The 14,878-nt window shown below is 32.6% G+C and overlaps 4 protein-coding genes across 4 annotated transcripts; 2 read left to right on the top strand and 2 right to left on the bottom strand.

Annotated features, from left to right (window-relative positions):
• Positions 1 to 336: 336 nt before the first annotated feature.
• LOC145068907 (cyclin-dependent kinase B2-2-like) lies at positions 337 to 2,210 on the bottom strand. The gene is made up of 6 exons (XM_079015875.1): positions 1,934 to 2,210; positions 1,449 to 1,590; positions 1,176 to 1,349; positions 1,005 to 1,098; positions 851 to 920; positions 337 to 762 (listed from the first exon to the last, which is right to left on the bottom strand). The coding sequence occupies exons 1-6, from the start codon at positions 2,149 to 2,151 to the stop codon at positions 531 to 533; spliced, it is 930 nt and encodes a 309-aa protein (XP_078872001.1). The 5' UTR covers positions 2,152 to 2,210; the 3' UTR covers positions 337 to 530.
• A 1,063-nt stretch (positions 2,211 to 3,273) lies between these two features.
• On the bottom strand, positions 3,274 to 7,259 carry LOC145066560 (pyrophosphate--fructose 6-phosphate 1-phosphotransferase subunit alpha-like). The gene is made up of 16 exons (XM_079013852.1): positions 6,933 to 7,259; positions 6,408 to 6,580; positions 6,211 to 6,323; positions 5,944 to 6,132; positions 5,753 to 5,820; positions 5,536 to 5,619; positions 5,399 to 5,452; positions 5,221 to 5,301; positions 5,046 to 5,139; positions 4,892 to 4,965; positions 4,587 to 4,799; positions 4,390 to 4,494; positions 4,177 to 4,293; positions 4,002 to 4,105; positions 3,702 to 3,867; positions 3,274 to 3,617 (listed from the first exon to the last, which is right to left on the bottom strand). Exons 1-16 carry the CDS (start codon positions 7,020 to 7,022, stop codon positions 3,498 to 3,500), a joined length of 1,845 nt encoding a protein of 614 aa, XP_078869978.1. The 5' UTR covers positions 7,023 to 7,259; the 3' UTR covers positions 3,274 to 3,497.
• Positions 7,260 to 11,356: 4,097 nt separating this feature from the next.
• LOC145066782 (putative F-box protein At3g17480) lies at positions 11,357 to 11,722 on the top strand. The gene has a single exon (XM_079014055.1). It carries the CDS (start codon positions 11,357 to 11,359, stop codon positions 11,720 to 11,722), a length of 366 nt encoding a protein of 121 aa, XP_078870181.1.
• Positions 11,723 to 13,575: 1,853 nt separating this feature from the next.
• On the top strand, positions 13,576 to 14,494 carry LOC145066781 (F-box/kelch-repeat protein At3g06240-like). The gene is made up of 2 exons (XM_079014054.1): positions 13,576 to 13,932; positions 14,018 to 14,494. Exons 1-2 carry the CDS (start codon positions 13,576 to 13,578, stop codon positions 14,492 to 14,494), a joined length of 834 nt encoding a protein of 277 aa, XP_078870180.1.
• Positions 14,495 to 14,878: the final 384 nt, after the last annotated feature.

Genomic DNA, 14,878 nt, shown 5'->3' with positions numbered 1-14,878 from the left:
CCAATCCGATTCGTACCTCAACCCAATTTACATTTTTTTTCTTCCTTTCATGTCTAATGGACGAATAGGTTCTAAATTTCATTAAAAATACTTGAAGTTCCTTAATTACTTTTCGTCATTTTTTTTCATATTTATAAAAAAGTTTTAACTTGGTCTCCATCTCTCCCTCTTCAAACATATATGGTTTCATTTGTCACATTGTGAAAAAATCGTTTATTTTCAAGATTAATTAAACTTGATTAAAATTTCAACATAAACTTTCAAATCAACAACCTTATTGATGAGATCCATTTTTATAAAATTGACTTTGATAGATTAGATCCATTTTTATAAAAGTAAACCCCAAATTTCAACTTACATAAATCACCAAATTTCAACAAGTAAGAAGTTAATAAAACCATTGTGAAGCATATAAAAGTGCTATCACCAACACACAATAATCACCAAATCTAGCATACAAAATAAGGTCAACGTCAAGGTCAAGGTCAATTTTGCTCGAGACAAGCATCACCACATCACATGTAGCAGTTTCAAAGATAAGTCTTGTCCAGATCATCAAAATACGGATGCTCCATTGCTTTCTTAGCTGATATCCTTTTCGATGGTTCATACTCAAACATTTTAGCAAGAAGATCAAGCCCAACTTCATCAAGATTAGTCACAGATGTTGAAATCATCTTCGGTTTCCATTGGGGATACTCATGCCAATCCTTAAGCTTGCTAACTCCTGGCCACATTTCTTCATTTGGAGTACCCAACAACCTGAATAGATTAATAATATTAAAAAACAATAATCAAGAATACAAGAATTGAGAAATGATTATGTGTTTATATGGTTATGGTTATAGACCTGAAAATATGCAGCAACTGTTGAAGCTCAGAATCTCCAGCAAATATGGCTGTCTTCATGACTAGTTCAGCTACAAATTTGAACAAGATTATCAGTTTCTGGCAGTTTCAAATGGTCATAAACTTGATCTGCTATTTCAAGATTTAATTCGTACCAAATATGCAGCCAACAGACCAAATGTCAACAGCTGTTGAGTAATGGGTGGCACCCAAAAGGACTTCAGGAGCCCTATACCAAAGGGTCAAAATCTGTAATAATAGAAAGAATTAGATGACTGTTGATTGACTTAATTAAGCAATGTAAATGAGCTTTTTCACAGTTATACCTCATGAGTGTATTTCTTGATTGGTAGAGTAAAGGCTCTGGCGAGTCCAAGATCTGCTATTTTGAGCATCAATGTCTTTTTGTCCATCAAAAGATTGTGGGGTTTAAGATCTCTGTGTAGAACACCATGGGCGTGACAGAAAGCAACACCCTTGCAAAGCTGGTACATCAAGCTCTGTGTGGAATAACACATAGGAAAATAGATTTGATGAATATAACACATAGGAGTATGTTTATTGAGAAAATTACAAGATGGAAGATGGAAAATTCGTACCTTGACAACTTGGGGTGGAATGTTTTCGCCAGTTTGTCGATATGATCTGATGAATTTCTTCAGATCAGTCTCCATATACTCAAATACCAAGTAGAGAACTGTGTTTCCGGTTTTGTTCACACCTTGCTTCACATCCATCAGCCTGTTTGGTGTTGATGATTGAAGTCAGATCAAGATTTAGTGAATACAATTTCAATTTGATTACAATAGATATGGCAATTGTTGTTTGGCGAATCGGCAAATCAAATGAGATCGGATCAGTTAAAACCGTAGAAATTGTATCTAAATTTGATTCTTGTAAAGAAAGGGCAATCCCAAGAAATCACAAACCATGGCAAATCACAAACCAGAAAATTGAGCAATAGAAATGTGTTCATCGATAAAACCCTAATAGGACTACTTATTCGTGACAACGCAGAACAAGAAGTTAATTCATGAAATCCTGGTAAAGTAATTGCAAATTATGAGATAACGATTTCACGTACTTGACGACATGAGGATCACGGGAGAGCATTCTCAAAATCGAGATCTCTCGAAGTGTTGTAGGGGGGACTCCTTCATCGTCTTCGTGAAGCCTGGTTTTCTTAAGAGCGACGATTTTTCCGGTGGCTCTGTCTCTCGCTCTGTACACTTTGCCGTAAGTTCCTTCTCCAACCTTCTCTAGCTTCTCGAAAGCTTCCATTGCCGTCTTAGTGGACTCCATTTTCTCTCTCAAAAACTTGTCTGAATCAAAGAGGGTTTCAAATGAAGAAGGAGAAGAGAGGATTTGAATTTTATAGAGACGTTGAGGGAACGCTCTCCCGTTGTGACGTTGTCTAACGGCAACTAGTTTTCGAATTTCGAATTGGGAATCCTTTCTGTATTTTCGTATTCCCCCCTACAGTTTCTCTAATATACAAAACTCGTCCATACCGACAAAGCCAAATGGGTGTAATAAATTAATAAGCAGTAGTAGATAAATTTAATGTTTTAAGCTAAAGTGATCACATCTTTGTCTGTTTGATTATTTGGAGGTCAAAAAATTAATTTAGTAATAACTGAAACAAAATTGATTATATAAGAAGAAAACAAAACTAATATATTAACTCTTTCTAACCATACACTATAGTTTTTTTTTTTTTTCTAAATGCATTAATATTTCTATTAGGAAGAAAAGGATTGTTGTGGTTATATATATGTGAGAGAACTTTTCTAAGGATTTATCCATGAATAATATGCAAAAATATTATTGTAATTGATAGATTTTTTTTTCATGTTTCAAGTTGAAATAATTCATAAATATATAATGATATCCATTTTGGTTTTTCTCATTAATTAAATTTTATCAAACACTCGAAAACTCATTATTCTATTATTACAACTTCAATCTGCAAAAACTCAATATTCTATTATTACAACTAGTCAAGCTGAGTTTTTTGGACTTGATCTTATTAGCAAATTTTGGATCAGAATTCGTGTAACCTAAGGTAAACAAGATAGTAATTCAACAATTATTAATAAAATCAGTTGCTCTCTCTTGTTCGTCCATGGACATATCACATATGTAATCACTCTGTTCATGTGAAGCACGTTAAATTCTGTGTTCTTATTTTCTGTTTGCATTATTATTTTGTGTGTGAAATCATTTATCGTTTGTTACAACTAATTATCTTATTCTGATTATTTTCATACTATATAACGACTTTGAAAACTTACATCCAAACACCCCATAACTCAACACGGACCAAACTAAACACCTACCTAAATAGTTTCGGCTATTGGTTCCATAATTTTAGAAAAACCAGTTTTTGATTATATATATACTTTTATAATCCATTCACTTCCGTTTGGTTTGGAATCAAGATCCAACTTTATTTTCAAACTTTAAAATAGTGTCATTTATGTTTATCTAATACAAATACACTACTCTATAATCTATATACCTTTGCACAACCCACAAAGACTTCACAAAATGGCAGCATTTCACTACAGAAACACGGTTATTTCTCATTATTCAGCCTCCCAATTGATCAAATATCAGGATACTAAAACTCATACGTATGACTCTAATTAAATGTTGCCATTTGAAGGAGATGACATAACAGAAAGAATATCCGTCACAGAAGACATGGCACTCAGAGCAGCTTTCAGAATATCCTGAGAACAACCCGGTTTCACAATGCTTCGTACCTTCATAAATATAATTAAAATCATTAAAAAAAAAATACCATATTCCAATTTATAAAATATTATATAAAAGAAATTCAAAAGTACCTTGTCAAGATATACATTCAGTTCCTTTATACGGCCCATATAATCCAGGTCCTCAATACACAAGCTTACAGTCCTAGATTCAGCCCCTGGACCATCATATTGAAGAGGCCCAGGGTTTCTATAAACATCATCCATTAAGAACTTTGTTGCATTTTGTCTAAGCACCCTACACAATCACAATCACGACTTAAACCAATAACATATAAATGCTTAGTGTTTCTTTTTAACTTAATACAGAAAGAACGACTTAATACAGAAAGTCAGGAATCAGAAATTCAGAATCATGATAAAGTGACATACTCGTATACTTTTCCTCTCAAGTCCACAATAGCAGGATGGACAACGGGTCTTCCAATAGTTATGGATCCCGAAGCACTACCATAATCCTTTACAGCCATCATAGCCTACAAATTTCAAAAATATTCAAATAGTCACAAATTTATCAATCATTATATACCAAAAAAAAAAAACCAACCGTTATTGGAGCAGCACCACAACGCCACTTGCTTAAAGAATTCTTCAAGTTAGTTACTGTGGCCATATAACCATTCAAACCAGCTGCCAAAATATGGTAACAAATATGTCCAAGAACCTATGTTATATATATATTGTCCCATGTTAGTTAACAAGCACATTTATCATAGAATATGTAATTTAAACAAAAAATATATATAAAAAGAAAACATACATAAGCATAGTCACAGTCGAATTTTGAAGGTAGAGAACCCCGAGCTTGATATCCCAAAAAGTGGCAGATAGCTGTAAATTTCTTCCCTTTGTATGTTCCTTCTTTCTGTTAACATATTTCATAGATAATTAAATCTTTAATAAGCATGATGACATAGAAACTAGAATAAGAATTAATAATCATGGTTTGCATTGTACCAGTCTTTTGCTCATTTCTGCTTCTACAAGTACAGCAAGAAGCTTTTCTGTTTCTATCTGTGACAATTGTGCTGAGTCATCTGATTCTGGATAAAGAAGAAGCTCTTCTCTAATAAATGGTGGCAAAAAGTGAAATAATGCAGATGCCCAAGGTGACAATTGTGATGATATTTTATCAATGGAAACACCTTGTCGAAGAAATCGATGGATTTCCTGAAAGAAATAGATGTGAATTGATATAAAATGGATGCACTTAATGAGTTAAGTGAGAGAAAAAAAAGGAAAAGAAACATCCCCTTAATCACCTTTAACAACCCGTAAACTTCAGGGATGCTTTCTATAAGCCCTTCTGGAAGTAGAACAACACCATGGTATTTTTCTGTTAAAGGAAATATATTTAAAAAAATAAACTGATGATAATAACTATAAATCTATAATTGAGATACACCCACAACAGACCTTTTTCTGCACGAGCTTGCACAGCATCACATATCTGTTTTGTTAAGTCAAAAATAGTAAGTTTTGAAGCAACAACTTCCTCACCAAGAATAACCTACAAAAAAAAAGGTTAAAACTATGTAAATATATGTACATAAATGACTCAGTTTAATAAGAAATGAGGTGTAACAATTACCATGTTAGGATGTGATTGAAGAGTGCATTCCAAGGCAACATGTGAGGCCTTCTGACCCATGAGTCGAACAAAATAATAATACTGATCAAGGAAGAAAAATCGTTTCTTGATTGCTTAATTTTTGCTAAAAAGTAAGAAAAGAAATGAAACTTTGTTTTGAAATTTGTGGATTAATTACCTTCTCAGCAGAAAGAGCATCTGTGCATAGGTTGCTAATGAGTTGAGAGTCAACCTAGAAAATAGTCAAGAAAGGTGACATGTCTATAATGATGCTATATATATCTTTAAAGTGAATTGTGGGATGAATATTGATACCTTGCAAACTGTATCAAAACCAACATTAGCTTCCACAAACTGGTTCTTGAGATCTCCATTTAAAGTAACAGGTACTCCAACCACCTGCAAAATTCAATTTTTTTTAAGAATAATAGCCTCACAGTTTATGGCTTGTAACTTGTAAGGTGTTTAAACTTCTTGTTTATGTCTATGTGGGATATGTTATTGTAATCATGGTGTATGATAGCTTAGCTACCTTTGTAGAGCATTTTGCTTGAGAAAAAGTCTCAGCGAGGTGGGCTGCATCGGTGTTTGATGTTACACCTTTGATTTATAGAACAAAAAACAGGGATTAATAGATAATAAAACAAGATTCTCTTTTTTCTTCACGAAAATGGGTTCTAAAATAAACTTGATTCTATATAAATATATAATATACATGCATACCTCCGACAATGATCAAGCCATCTAACTTCAAAGCATTACATGCAGCCATGGCGGCATTAACTTGTTCTGATGTTCTTATTTGATCTCTCGATCTTCCCAAAAGATCATAACCACCTTGATTTTTGTAGGTTGCAAGAACATCGTCTGTGATCTCAAGGGTTTTTTGAGCAAATAAACCTTCCGAACCACCTAATCACATCCATGGAACAATTCTCTTGAATCTTTAATAATATTTACATATATGATAACAAAAATAAAAAGCTTTACCTAGAAATCCAAGCAAAGTACTTGAAGAGTTGTGGATTTTGAGAGCTTCATGTAAACCCCAAACAACATTATGTCCTCCAGGAGATTGTCTACCACAGAAAACCACTCCGACCCTGAAACAACATTCATGTAAACCCCGTTTTACCCCTCCATGGAAGAGATTACAAAAGAGGAAAAGGGAGAGAAAGAATTCATACTTGATTGCAGGGTGGTCGTTGATAATCTGTGCATCGGGAACAATGGATGTAGGTTTAAGAAAATGAGCCAAAGGTTGACCATAAGTGTGAGGAAACGATTGACTAATGGCCTGAGCACCAGAAGGATCTGCTGCAGTAGTCGCATCACCAAATTCTACTCGCACAGTAGTTCCCTGTGACAGAGGTCGTTAGATATGATCATCGAATCATGTTCTAGGTGAAGCTACCATTAAACCAATCGTAGGATGAAGCAGGTAAAACTGTAAAGATCGATAAAATTTGTTCATAAAAGCGAAATCAAGTAAAAATGATCAACAACAAAGTCTGGTATGTTTTACACTTTTACTAAATGGTAAAAGTAACAATAGAAATAAGTGCATAACTGTCAATTAGTAAAACGATTCAAAAGCCAATTCAACCTGAAATCGAAACACATCAAATACCATTACATGATGCATATATAAATGGAAATCATCAGAATAAGTGCAAAAAACAGTTTGGAACTTATGAAAGTGAAAGGGAAACCTGAAGGCAAGGAGGAAGCAACGGTTTGTAAAAAGATCGAGCCTTTTGAAGAGTTGAAAGGTCTCTGGGGAGTCCATAATCTGATCCCATTTCTGCAAAAAGGGGTTGCTCTGTTTTTACGCAGTTGATTTTCTCTCTGTTTTTTCTTCACCAACGAACTGGGTTTTTGCAGGGGTTGTGATTCAGGGTATCTGCCATTTTTGGACCCTCTTCTTCTCAAATATGTCTCTGTGATCAACCTGGTGTCAACAAACAATGGGGATGCGCCGTTGAAATATGAAAACTAAAGAAAAGGCACTACATGCGTAGCTTTGTACGACGCCCCCTAATTATTCTTATAAAAAGAAAGTATATAAAACAAAAAGAAATACGAAAGGAAACAAGAATATAGAAGGTCGTTTAACTTTAAATAAACTATTTTTAAATATTAGCTTTCAACGATATCAACCCTAATAAATAAGAATGATTTTGCCACATGTTCTTCTCTCATTCAATTTGTCACATGTCATTTTGTTATAATTTAGAGATATATATTTATTTTCCATTTGTCATTTATTTCATTTTCCATTTCTAATATATTATTAATTAGTTTCCATAAATTAACACCTACCATAATGATATTAATTTTAAATTTTAAATTTTAAATTTCAATTTCAAATAAATTTACAATTTAAACCTTTGTGTTTAACATTTTGTTATAATTAACCTGTTTAGTATACAGGTATGCTAACTAAACAATAATTTTAATTTATTTATTTTTTGCATGTTTTTTTTCTCATAATTTTTATTTATTTCAAATTTCAAATTCAAATAAATTTCTCATTTAATCGTTTCTATTTAACATTTTGTTTTAATCACCCCGTATAATATAGGGGTTTCACAACTAGTTACATAAATAGTAGAAAATGATTTAATCATATCTTAAGAAGGCGTACAAGTAATTCTTTTATTTTAAGTTGTGTTTTCTTTTTTCACATTGATTTATAACTTATAAGTAATAAGTAATGGGAGATGATTCTTCGATTTAAGATTTTAATTCAATAAATATAAAGATCATTCTTCTATTTAAGATTTTTATTCATCAAATATAAGATGTATGCTTCATCTATTTGTATAATAACTATCATATTTTTTTGTTTATAATATAAAAAAGGGTATGTTTATAAATAATTTATTAATAATAATATACAATAATTTATAGGTTTTTTTCAGAAAAGTTTTAATATTTTGGTTATTGACTAAAATAATATAATCTTAAGAAAAGTCTCGATATTTTAACCAAATTAACGAAAAAGATTATGTCTAAATCTACGAAACTGAAAAAGAAAATAACCAATAATCTATCATTTTTTATAAAAAAAAAAATAATTTGAAATTAAACTGTAATTTGTTCTTTTATATAAAAATTACAAGAACTTTTCAAGCATTTCATATATAAAAAATAATAAAAATAATAATAAGTAACTTTTTTTATTACACGACTTATATATTAACATAAATACATTTATATTTAAATTTATCTCCACTTAGATTTTCTTTCCTCGCTGGTCTCGGATGTAATTTGTCTTCAACACTATTTGACCATGCGACAGAAACTACTAGTAGCTTGTAACATTTATGGTTTCTAGAATAAAGATACCTAAAATAAATTGCAATTATATTTAATTTTTTTTCTTTTTTTTTTCTTTAATAAATAAAAATAATTTTGTTATATGTTATTCTCTCATGCATTATGAGACATGTTATTTTGTCATAATTTTAAAATATTTATTTTTCATTTCATTTATTTAGTTTCCATAATTAAACATACCATAATAATTATATTAATTTCAAATTTCAAACTTTAATTTCAATTTTAAATAAATTTATAGTTTAAACCTTCGTATTTAATATTTTGTTATAGTTAACCCGTATAATAAACAATATACATTAAAGTGCAAATTATATGTAAAAGGATCGCTTTTCTATTAGTTCACACGTAATTTTAACGGAAAGTCTGTATTCTTATTTGATTGTAAATTAAATAAGTCATACATACCTTTAAACATTTATTTAATTATATTTTAAAATAATAATAAAAAAGATCTTTTCCATTTATAATTTACCATGAATAATGGTTAAAGAAAACTTTTAATATATCCAACTTTATTCTCTTTTCTTTCTTTTGCGTGCATCCACTTATGAAGAATCTCCCACCATCGATAATGACTTAATATTCTAAAGTCATCATCGATCAACCGTTTCATAGATATAATTACATAGTAAACAATATGTGTTTTCAGTTCACTTTTATCATAAAAAAATGTTTAGAATAACATTTAAACGATTATGTTTGTAAGTTTATAATAATATGTAAAATCTAGTGAGTAATAAATCAATTTCTATTTTTAATAGTTTATATATTATTTGATTATAAATTTATAGCATAATTTTTACATATTGATCCTAAGATCTAGTTAAAAAATAATAATAATAATAATAAAATAAAAACAATTTTACAATCCAGAAAAGGTTATGGTTATAAATTGTTACACATTTGCCTTCTATGTCAATGTAGACATTTAAAAATATTGATCTTGAAATTACATTTCCCAAGAATAACTTATCCCATGATACCGTAAAAGAACATCATGACAACAAGTTCATTAAAAGTAAGTTTTCCCATGATAATAAGGTTATACCAATTTAGTTTGTGATATGGAACTTTAACGCTTTATCATTACAAAATCAATAGAATCGTTAGTTCGATTATGTATATAATACGATTATCTTAATCGTATGAACATGTAATTTATGCGTATTCTTCACTTGTCATCACATCCTGTATTGTGTATGTTGACCGAACACCTAACCACTCTTATCTGAGTTATGGACGAATACGAGAATATGAACATTGGCAGGTTTGATGACCATTACTTTACCTTTTTGGAAGATGCAAATGGAAAGATTATATGTACCAAAAAACTAGATAAACTTCTTTCATAACATAAACATGAGAAGAAGAAATATGATGATTTGGATTTAGGCTTATTATTTTTACACTCCACTCTCTAAACACTCCACCCTATACAAGCTATTTTGACTTCTTTAACTTTTTTAAATGTATTAGACTAGATTAGAGTGGAGTGTCCACATCAACACCCTTGGATTTATTGGATTGACAAGCCCTTGACATAATAGGTTTATCATTGAGTCTCAAAGTCTGTAAACATGATTACGAAATCAATAGAATCTCTTTAATTTGGAGGTAGACATAACACCATTACCATGTGTGAACCATACAACTTCTGGGGTCTTTGCATGTTGTTGGTGTTTGAATACACACAATAAGTTAATAGTAAAAATTTATAGATATCAAGACAACTAAAACTAGACAATCGGGTGACCCGACCCAATTACATTTATGTCATTTCGGGGCATACTAATTTTTAATCCAATTTACTATGTGTTAGCATGTTACTCAAAAAACAGCCATGCAAATTTCATTAAATTCTTACAACAAAATCAAATTTAACAAAATGGTGAAGCTATGGGTTTTCCAAACCTGTTCCCAAAAACCTGGTCTTCTTACAAACCTGTTAGACAGGTTCAACTTTTTAGATAGAAAATGGTTTTGGACCGATCTTGGTTTTGTGAAAACCGGTTTGTCTTCATTAGGAACAAACCGAAATCGGTTTTCAAATCCATCTAGTTTGGATTAGAATTTCTGTTTGAACAATGAACACCTCTAGTTTACGGGGTATGTTGAAAAAGCCAAGTACCTTTTTAGAGGTTTTTTAGCACATTTTGTCTTTGACCCTCTTGCCTTTTCTGGACATTTATAAACACGGTGAGTGAATTGGTTGAGCATAATTTTGAGTTCATAATTATTTATATTAATGTTTTATATTTAAATAAGTAAATATCTATATGATATGAATAATTTTCTTTAACAATTTTATAAACTAATGACTAATGGAAGTATAATATTACTTTTCAAATCGGTTATAATCATTTATAAAGATTCGGTTATAAGCTAAATTACACCGAATTGGAAGCCATAACTGGCCCTGTTTAAGTTGGATGGTCTTCTTTATGATCTAATCTTTTATCCGGTAACTTTGTAACCAGTTTTAAACCACGCCTGTGATCTTAATTCTTACAGATCATGTTTAAAAACCCAATTAATATACACTATACATAAAGTTTCTGAAAGAAAAGTGGCAAACAAAGCGTCAATTAGGGGCTTTGGAGTACTATTGGAGGAAATTAAAGGTTAGCCATGTTTAATTTGGGGAATCTCAGTTGTCTGTCTTGGTAACTGCTAATGGTATTTGGCTATTTGCACCAAGTATAAACACAATTATCATTGCATTTAATACAAATGCATTGGATTTAACGGGTGTGACCTTTGGTTTCCTGTATTAACTTATGATAACGCGAAAATGGCTTCAACACAACACTTTGCGACTATGGAGAAACTTTCTGGCGATGTTTTATCAGACATATTCATCAGATTATTGGCCAAACAGCTTGCTCAAATGAGGTCTGTTTGTAAATCTTGGAATGCTCTGTTATCTCAATCCTCTTTCATAAAATCCCACCTCCATCGTTCTGTCCATAACAATCATGAATTTCTCTTGTTCTATGAGAATTGTGAAACATTACAGTTAGACTCTGAACCATTTACAGCACACCCGTCTACATCTCCCCATGTGGAACTCACTGATTTTATCAAACTCCCAGCTACTCTCCAGTCTAGAGGCGCCAATGTTATTGGGTCCGTTAATGGCTTAATCTGTTTGTATTAGGCCAACCGGTGTGGGTATCACGAATACGTCCGTGGTCTAGTTGGCCACGAACCACAGACGTGCACACCGTCCCGGTGGTTCGTGGTCGACCGTGGTCGTTGCAAAATGTGCTCGGGACAACGAAATGAAACGAGGATTGCTATTGGTCGAATATTTTGAGCCGTTGAACAGCTATTTTGTGGCCGTTCCTTTTTTTTTTTTTCAAACTCAATTATAAAAACTCAATTACAAAACTCAATACCAAAACACATACACATACATATACATTCTACACTCAATTACACCTATGGATCCCTCGATAAATATGGAATTTTTAAAAAGTTTTGACTCGGATGACGACGTAGAATTCGTCGAGACATTCTTCAATGTTGTGCAACACGTTCACGCCGAAGAAAGTTCGAATGCAGCGCGTACAAGGACGGTCGTCAATCGTGATCGCCAAGCCGCACACGACTTATTGGTACGTGATTACTTTGCCGATAATTGTCTTTATAATGAAGACTCGTTCGAACGTCGTTTTCGTCTGAATAAGGCTATATTTTTACGTATTAGTAATGCTTTAGAATCTCGTTATGATTTTTTCAAACAAAAACCCGACGCTAGAGGAAGAATGGGTTTTAGTAGTATACAAAAATGTGCGGCTGCTCTTAGGTATTTGGGATACGGTATAGCATTTGATGCATCTGACGAATACTTGAAAATATCCGAGAGGACCGCGGTTGAATGTGTAGATTGGTTTTCTGCATGTGTTTATGAGGTTTTTCACGAAGAATATTTGCGTAAACCTACTCAACGTGATATTGAGAGATTATATTCGGCTCATGAAGAGAGGCATGGATTTCCCGGTATGCTTGGCAGTCTAGATTGTACGCATGTGGCTTGGGAAAAATGTCCAACTGCATGGCGTGGTCAGTTCACTCGAGGAGATATAGGTGAACCAACTATCATCCTAGAAGCTGTTGCATCTCAAGATTTGTGGATATGGCATGCCTTTTTTGGAGTAGCGGGGTCCAACAACGACCTTAATGTTCTTGGTCAGTCTCCACTTTTCAACGATATTTGGACCGGCAAAGCACCTGATATGACGTTCACGGTAAACGGGCACGCGTACAAATATGGTTACTACCTTGGTGATGGGATATATCCGGATTATTCTAAATTGATGAAGGCATACTCAGTTCCTCGAAGTGAAAAAGCAAAATTGTTTACAAAAAAACAGGAATCAGCGAGAAAGGATATCAAGAGGGCATTTGGAGTCCTTAAGCAAACATGGCATGTAGTGAAATATGCTACACGACTTTGGGATAAAGAAAGAATTAAGCGAATGGTCCTAGCATGTATTATAATGCATAATATGATTATTGAAAATGAAGGTCGAGCGATTTGCACGTATGATCCGAACGACGTTGTCGTTCCAATTGAGGAGTTCGTACCCGGAACGAATGCTTTTTTGGAGCGAGTTGTCGAAATCCATAACAGTGAAACGTGTTTCAATCTTCAAGAAGATGTCGCGGAACATTTGTACCAACATAGCATGAACGACGATTAGGATTTTTATATGTATGTTTGTTCGTTTTCTTATTAATGTAATGTTTGTTTTCTAGATTAACTAAGTAATGTAGTTTAAAATTGTTATTTTATTTTTATAATTAATGAAAAAATAGTTTTAAAAAAATAAATGCTTTTTACTTTTAAAAATTGTAATTTTATTTTAATTTTTGGATTAAAAAAAAGTAATGTTATTGTATTTTTGAATTAAAAAAAAAGTTATTTTATTGTATTTTTGAATTAAAAAAAATAAAAATAATGATGTGGAGTGGTGTGTTAGTGGTAAGTATCCCATGTTAGTGGTAATGAAATGTGGTGCTGATGTGGCACCCACCACATATGTGGTATGTGGTGGGTATAACGGATGGTCTTACGGATTACGTAATCGTTTTGTTGTGCACATTTGGAACCCTTCCATATCTGCTGTTTCAACTCTCCCCCGATATTCTATGCCTTCCATTTGTGATGATCCGATCCGTATCCTTTTCCGGTTTGGTTTTGATCCCAAAACTGACGACTACAAAGTTGTTAAGCTTGCAAGCTTTCTTCAACCACCCAGCTTCATGGACCCGATAGTGGCAGCCATACTAGGTACTAATTTTTTTGTAGTTAAAGAGTGGCTGCAAGTTGAAGTTTATAGCATGAGAAAGGGTTCATGGAAGGTAATCACAGAAAGGTTTCCATCTCAAGTCACGGGGATTACAAGAACATGATGGGCATATTCATTGGCTTTGTTCTGTTGATGAGGGCAAAGAACAAACTATAGTGGCATTTGATTTGGGTTTGGAGACATTCTGTGAGATTCCTGTTCCAGATTTTGTACGGGATTTCAGCTTGTATAAACGCTTTAATGCTTTAGGAGTTTTGGGTGGAAAGCTTTGTGTGATGTCATGTGTTGAAGATGGTGAATGTGAGGTGTGGGTGATGGATGAGTATGGGGTGGCTGAATCATGGGTCAAACATCATGTTTTTTCTCAGTTTAGTGGTGATATTGATCCATATGGATTCACATTACACAACGAGTTTCTTTTTAATGCTTACAAAAGTCATCTAGCTTTGTATGATCCAAATGCAGCAACGGTTAAAACCTTCAAGATTGCCTGGTTTAAGGTTTTAGGTGTAGCTAAAATTGTTAATTATGTGGACAGCCTTGTTTGGGTAGCACCTGGTGAATGTGAGACCAGAGCATCTCTTGATTGCATATCTGAAAAGAAGCATCAGTAGAATGGTGAATGATCAAAAGGGATACAAAAATCAGCATTTGTTTCTTTTCTTTTATTAGAACTACTTTGCATGGTCATGTTGTGTTTCTTAATTAGATTTATGTCAAGAATTGTTTTTTTTACTCTTTAGTGCATTACATCTAGATTCTCTTTTGTTAGCATGATGAGTTTGTTATGGTGGTTCAATTTGATTTTCAGAAGTTTTGTATTCATGGAAAAGATTTCTTTACATTAACTTTTTGACATGGTTCATTTCCAACGTAAGTTGGTTGTATTTATTGTTAGATTGTACTTTGTCATAAGGATACAAATGTATGGTTGTCGATATGGTTAACACTTTTTTAGATTACAAAAACAGTATATTATAATTTGTTTGAAAAAGCTT

Source organism: Lactuca serriola, chromosome 8 (genome assembly GCF_051521515.1).
Source record: "Lactuca serriola cultivar US96UC23 chromosome 8, Lser_US96UC23_V15, whole genome shotgun sequence".
NCBI lineage: Eukaryota > Viridiplantae > Streptophyta > Magnoliopsida > Asterales > Asteraceae > Lactuca > Lactuca serriola.
The sequence above is the reverse complement of the archived record's forward strand: the minus strand, read 5'-3'. Positions and strand labels throughout refer to the sequence as shown.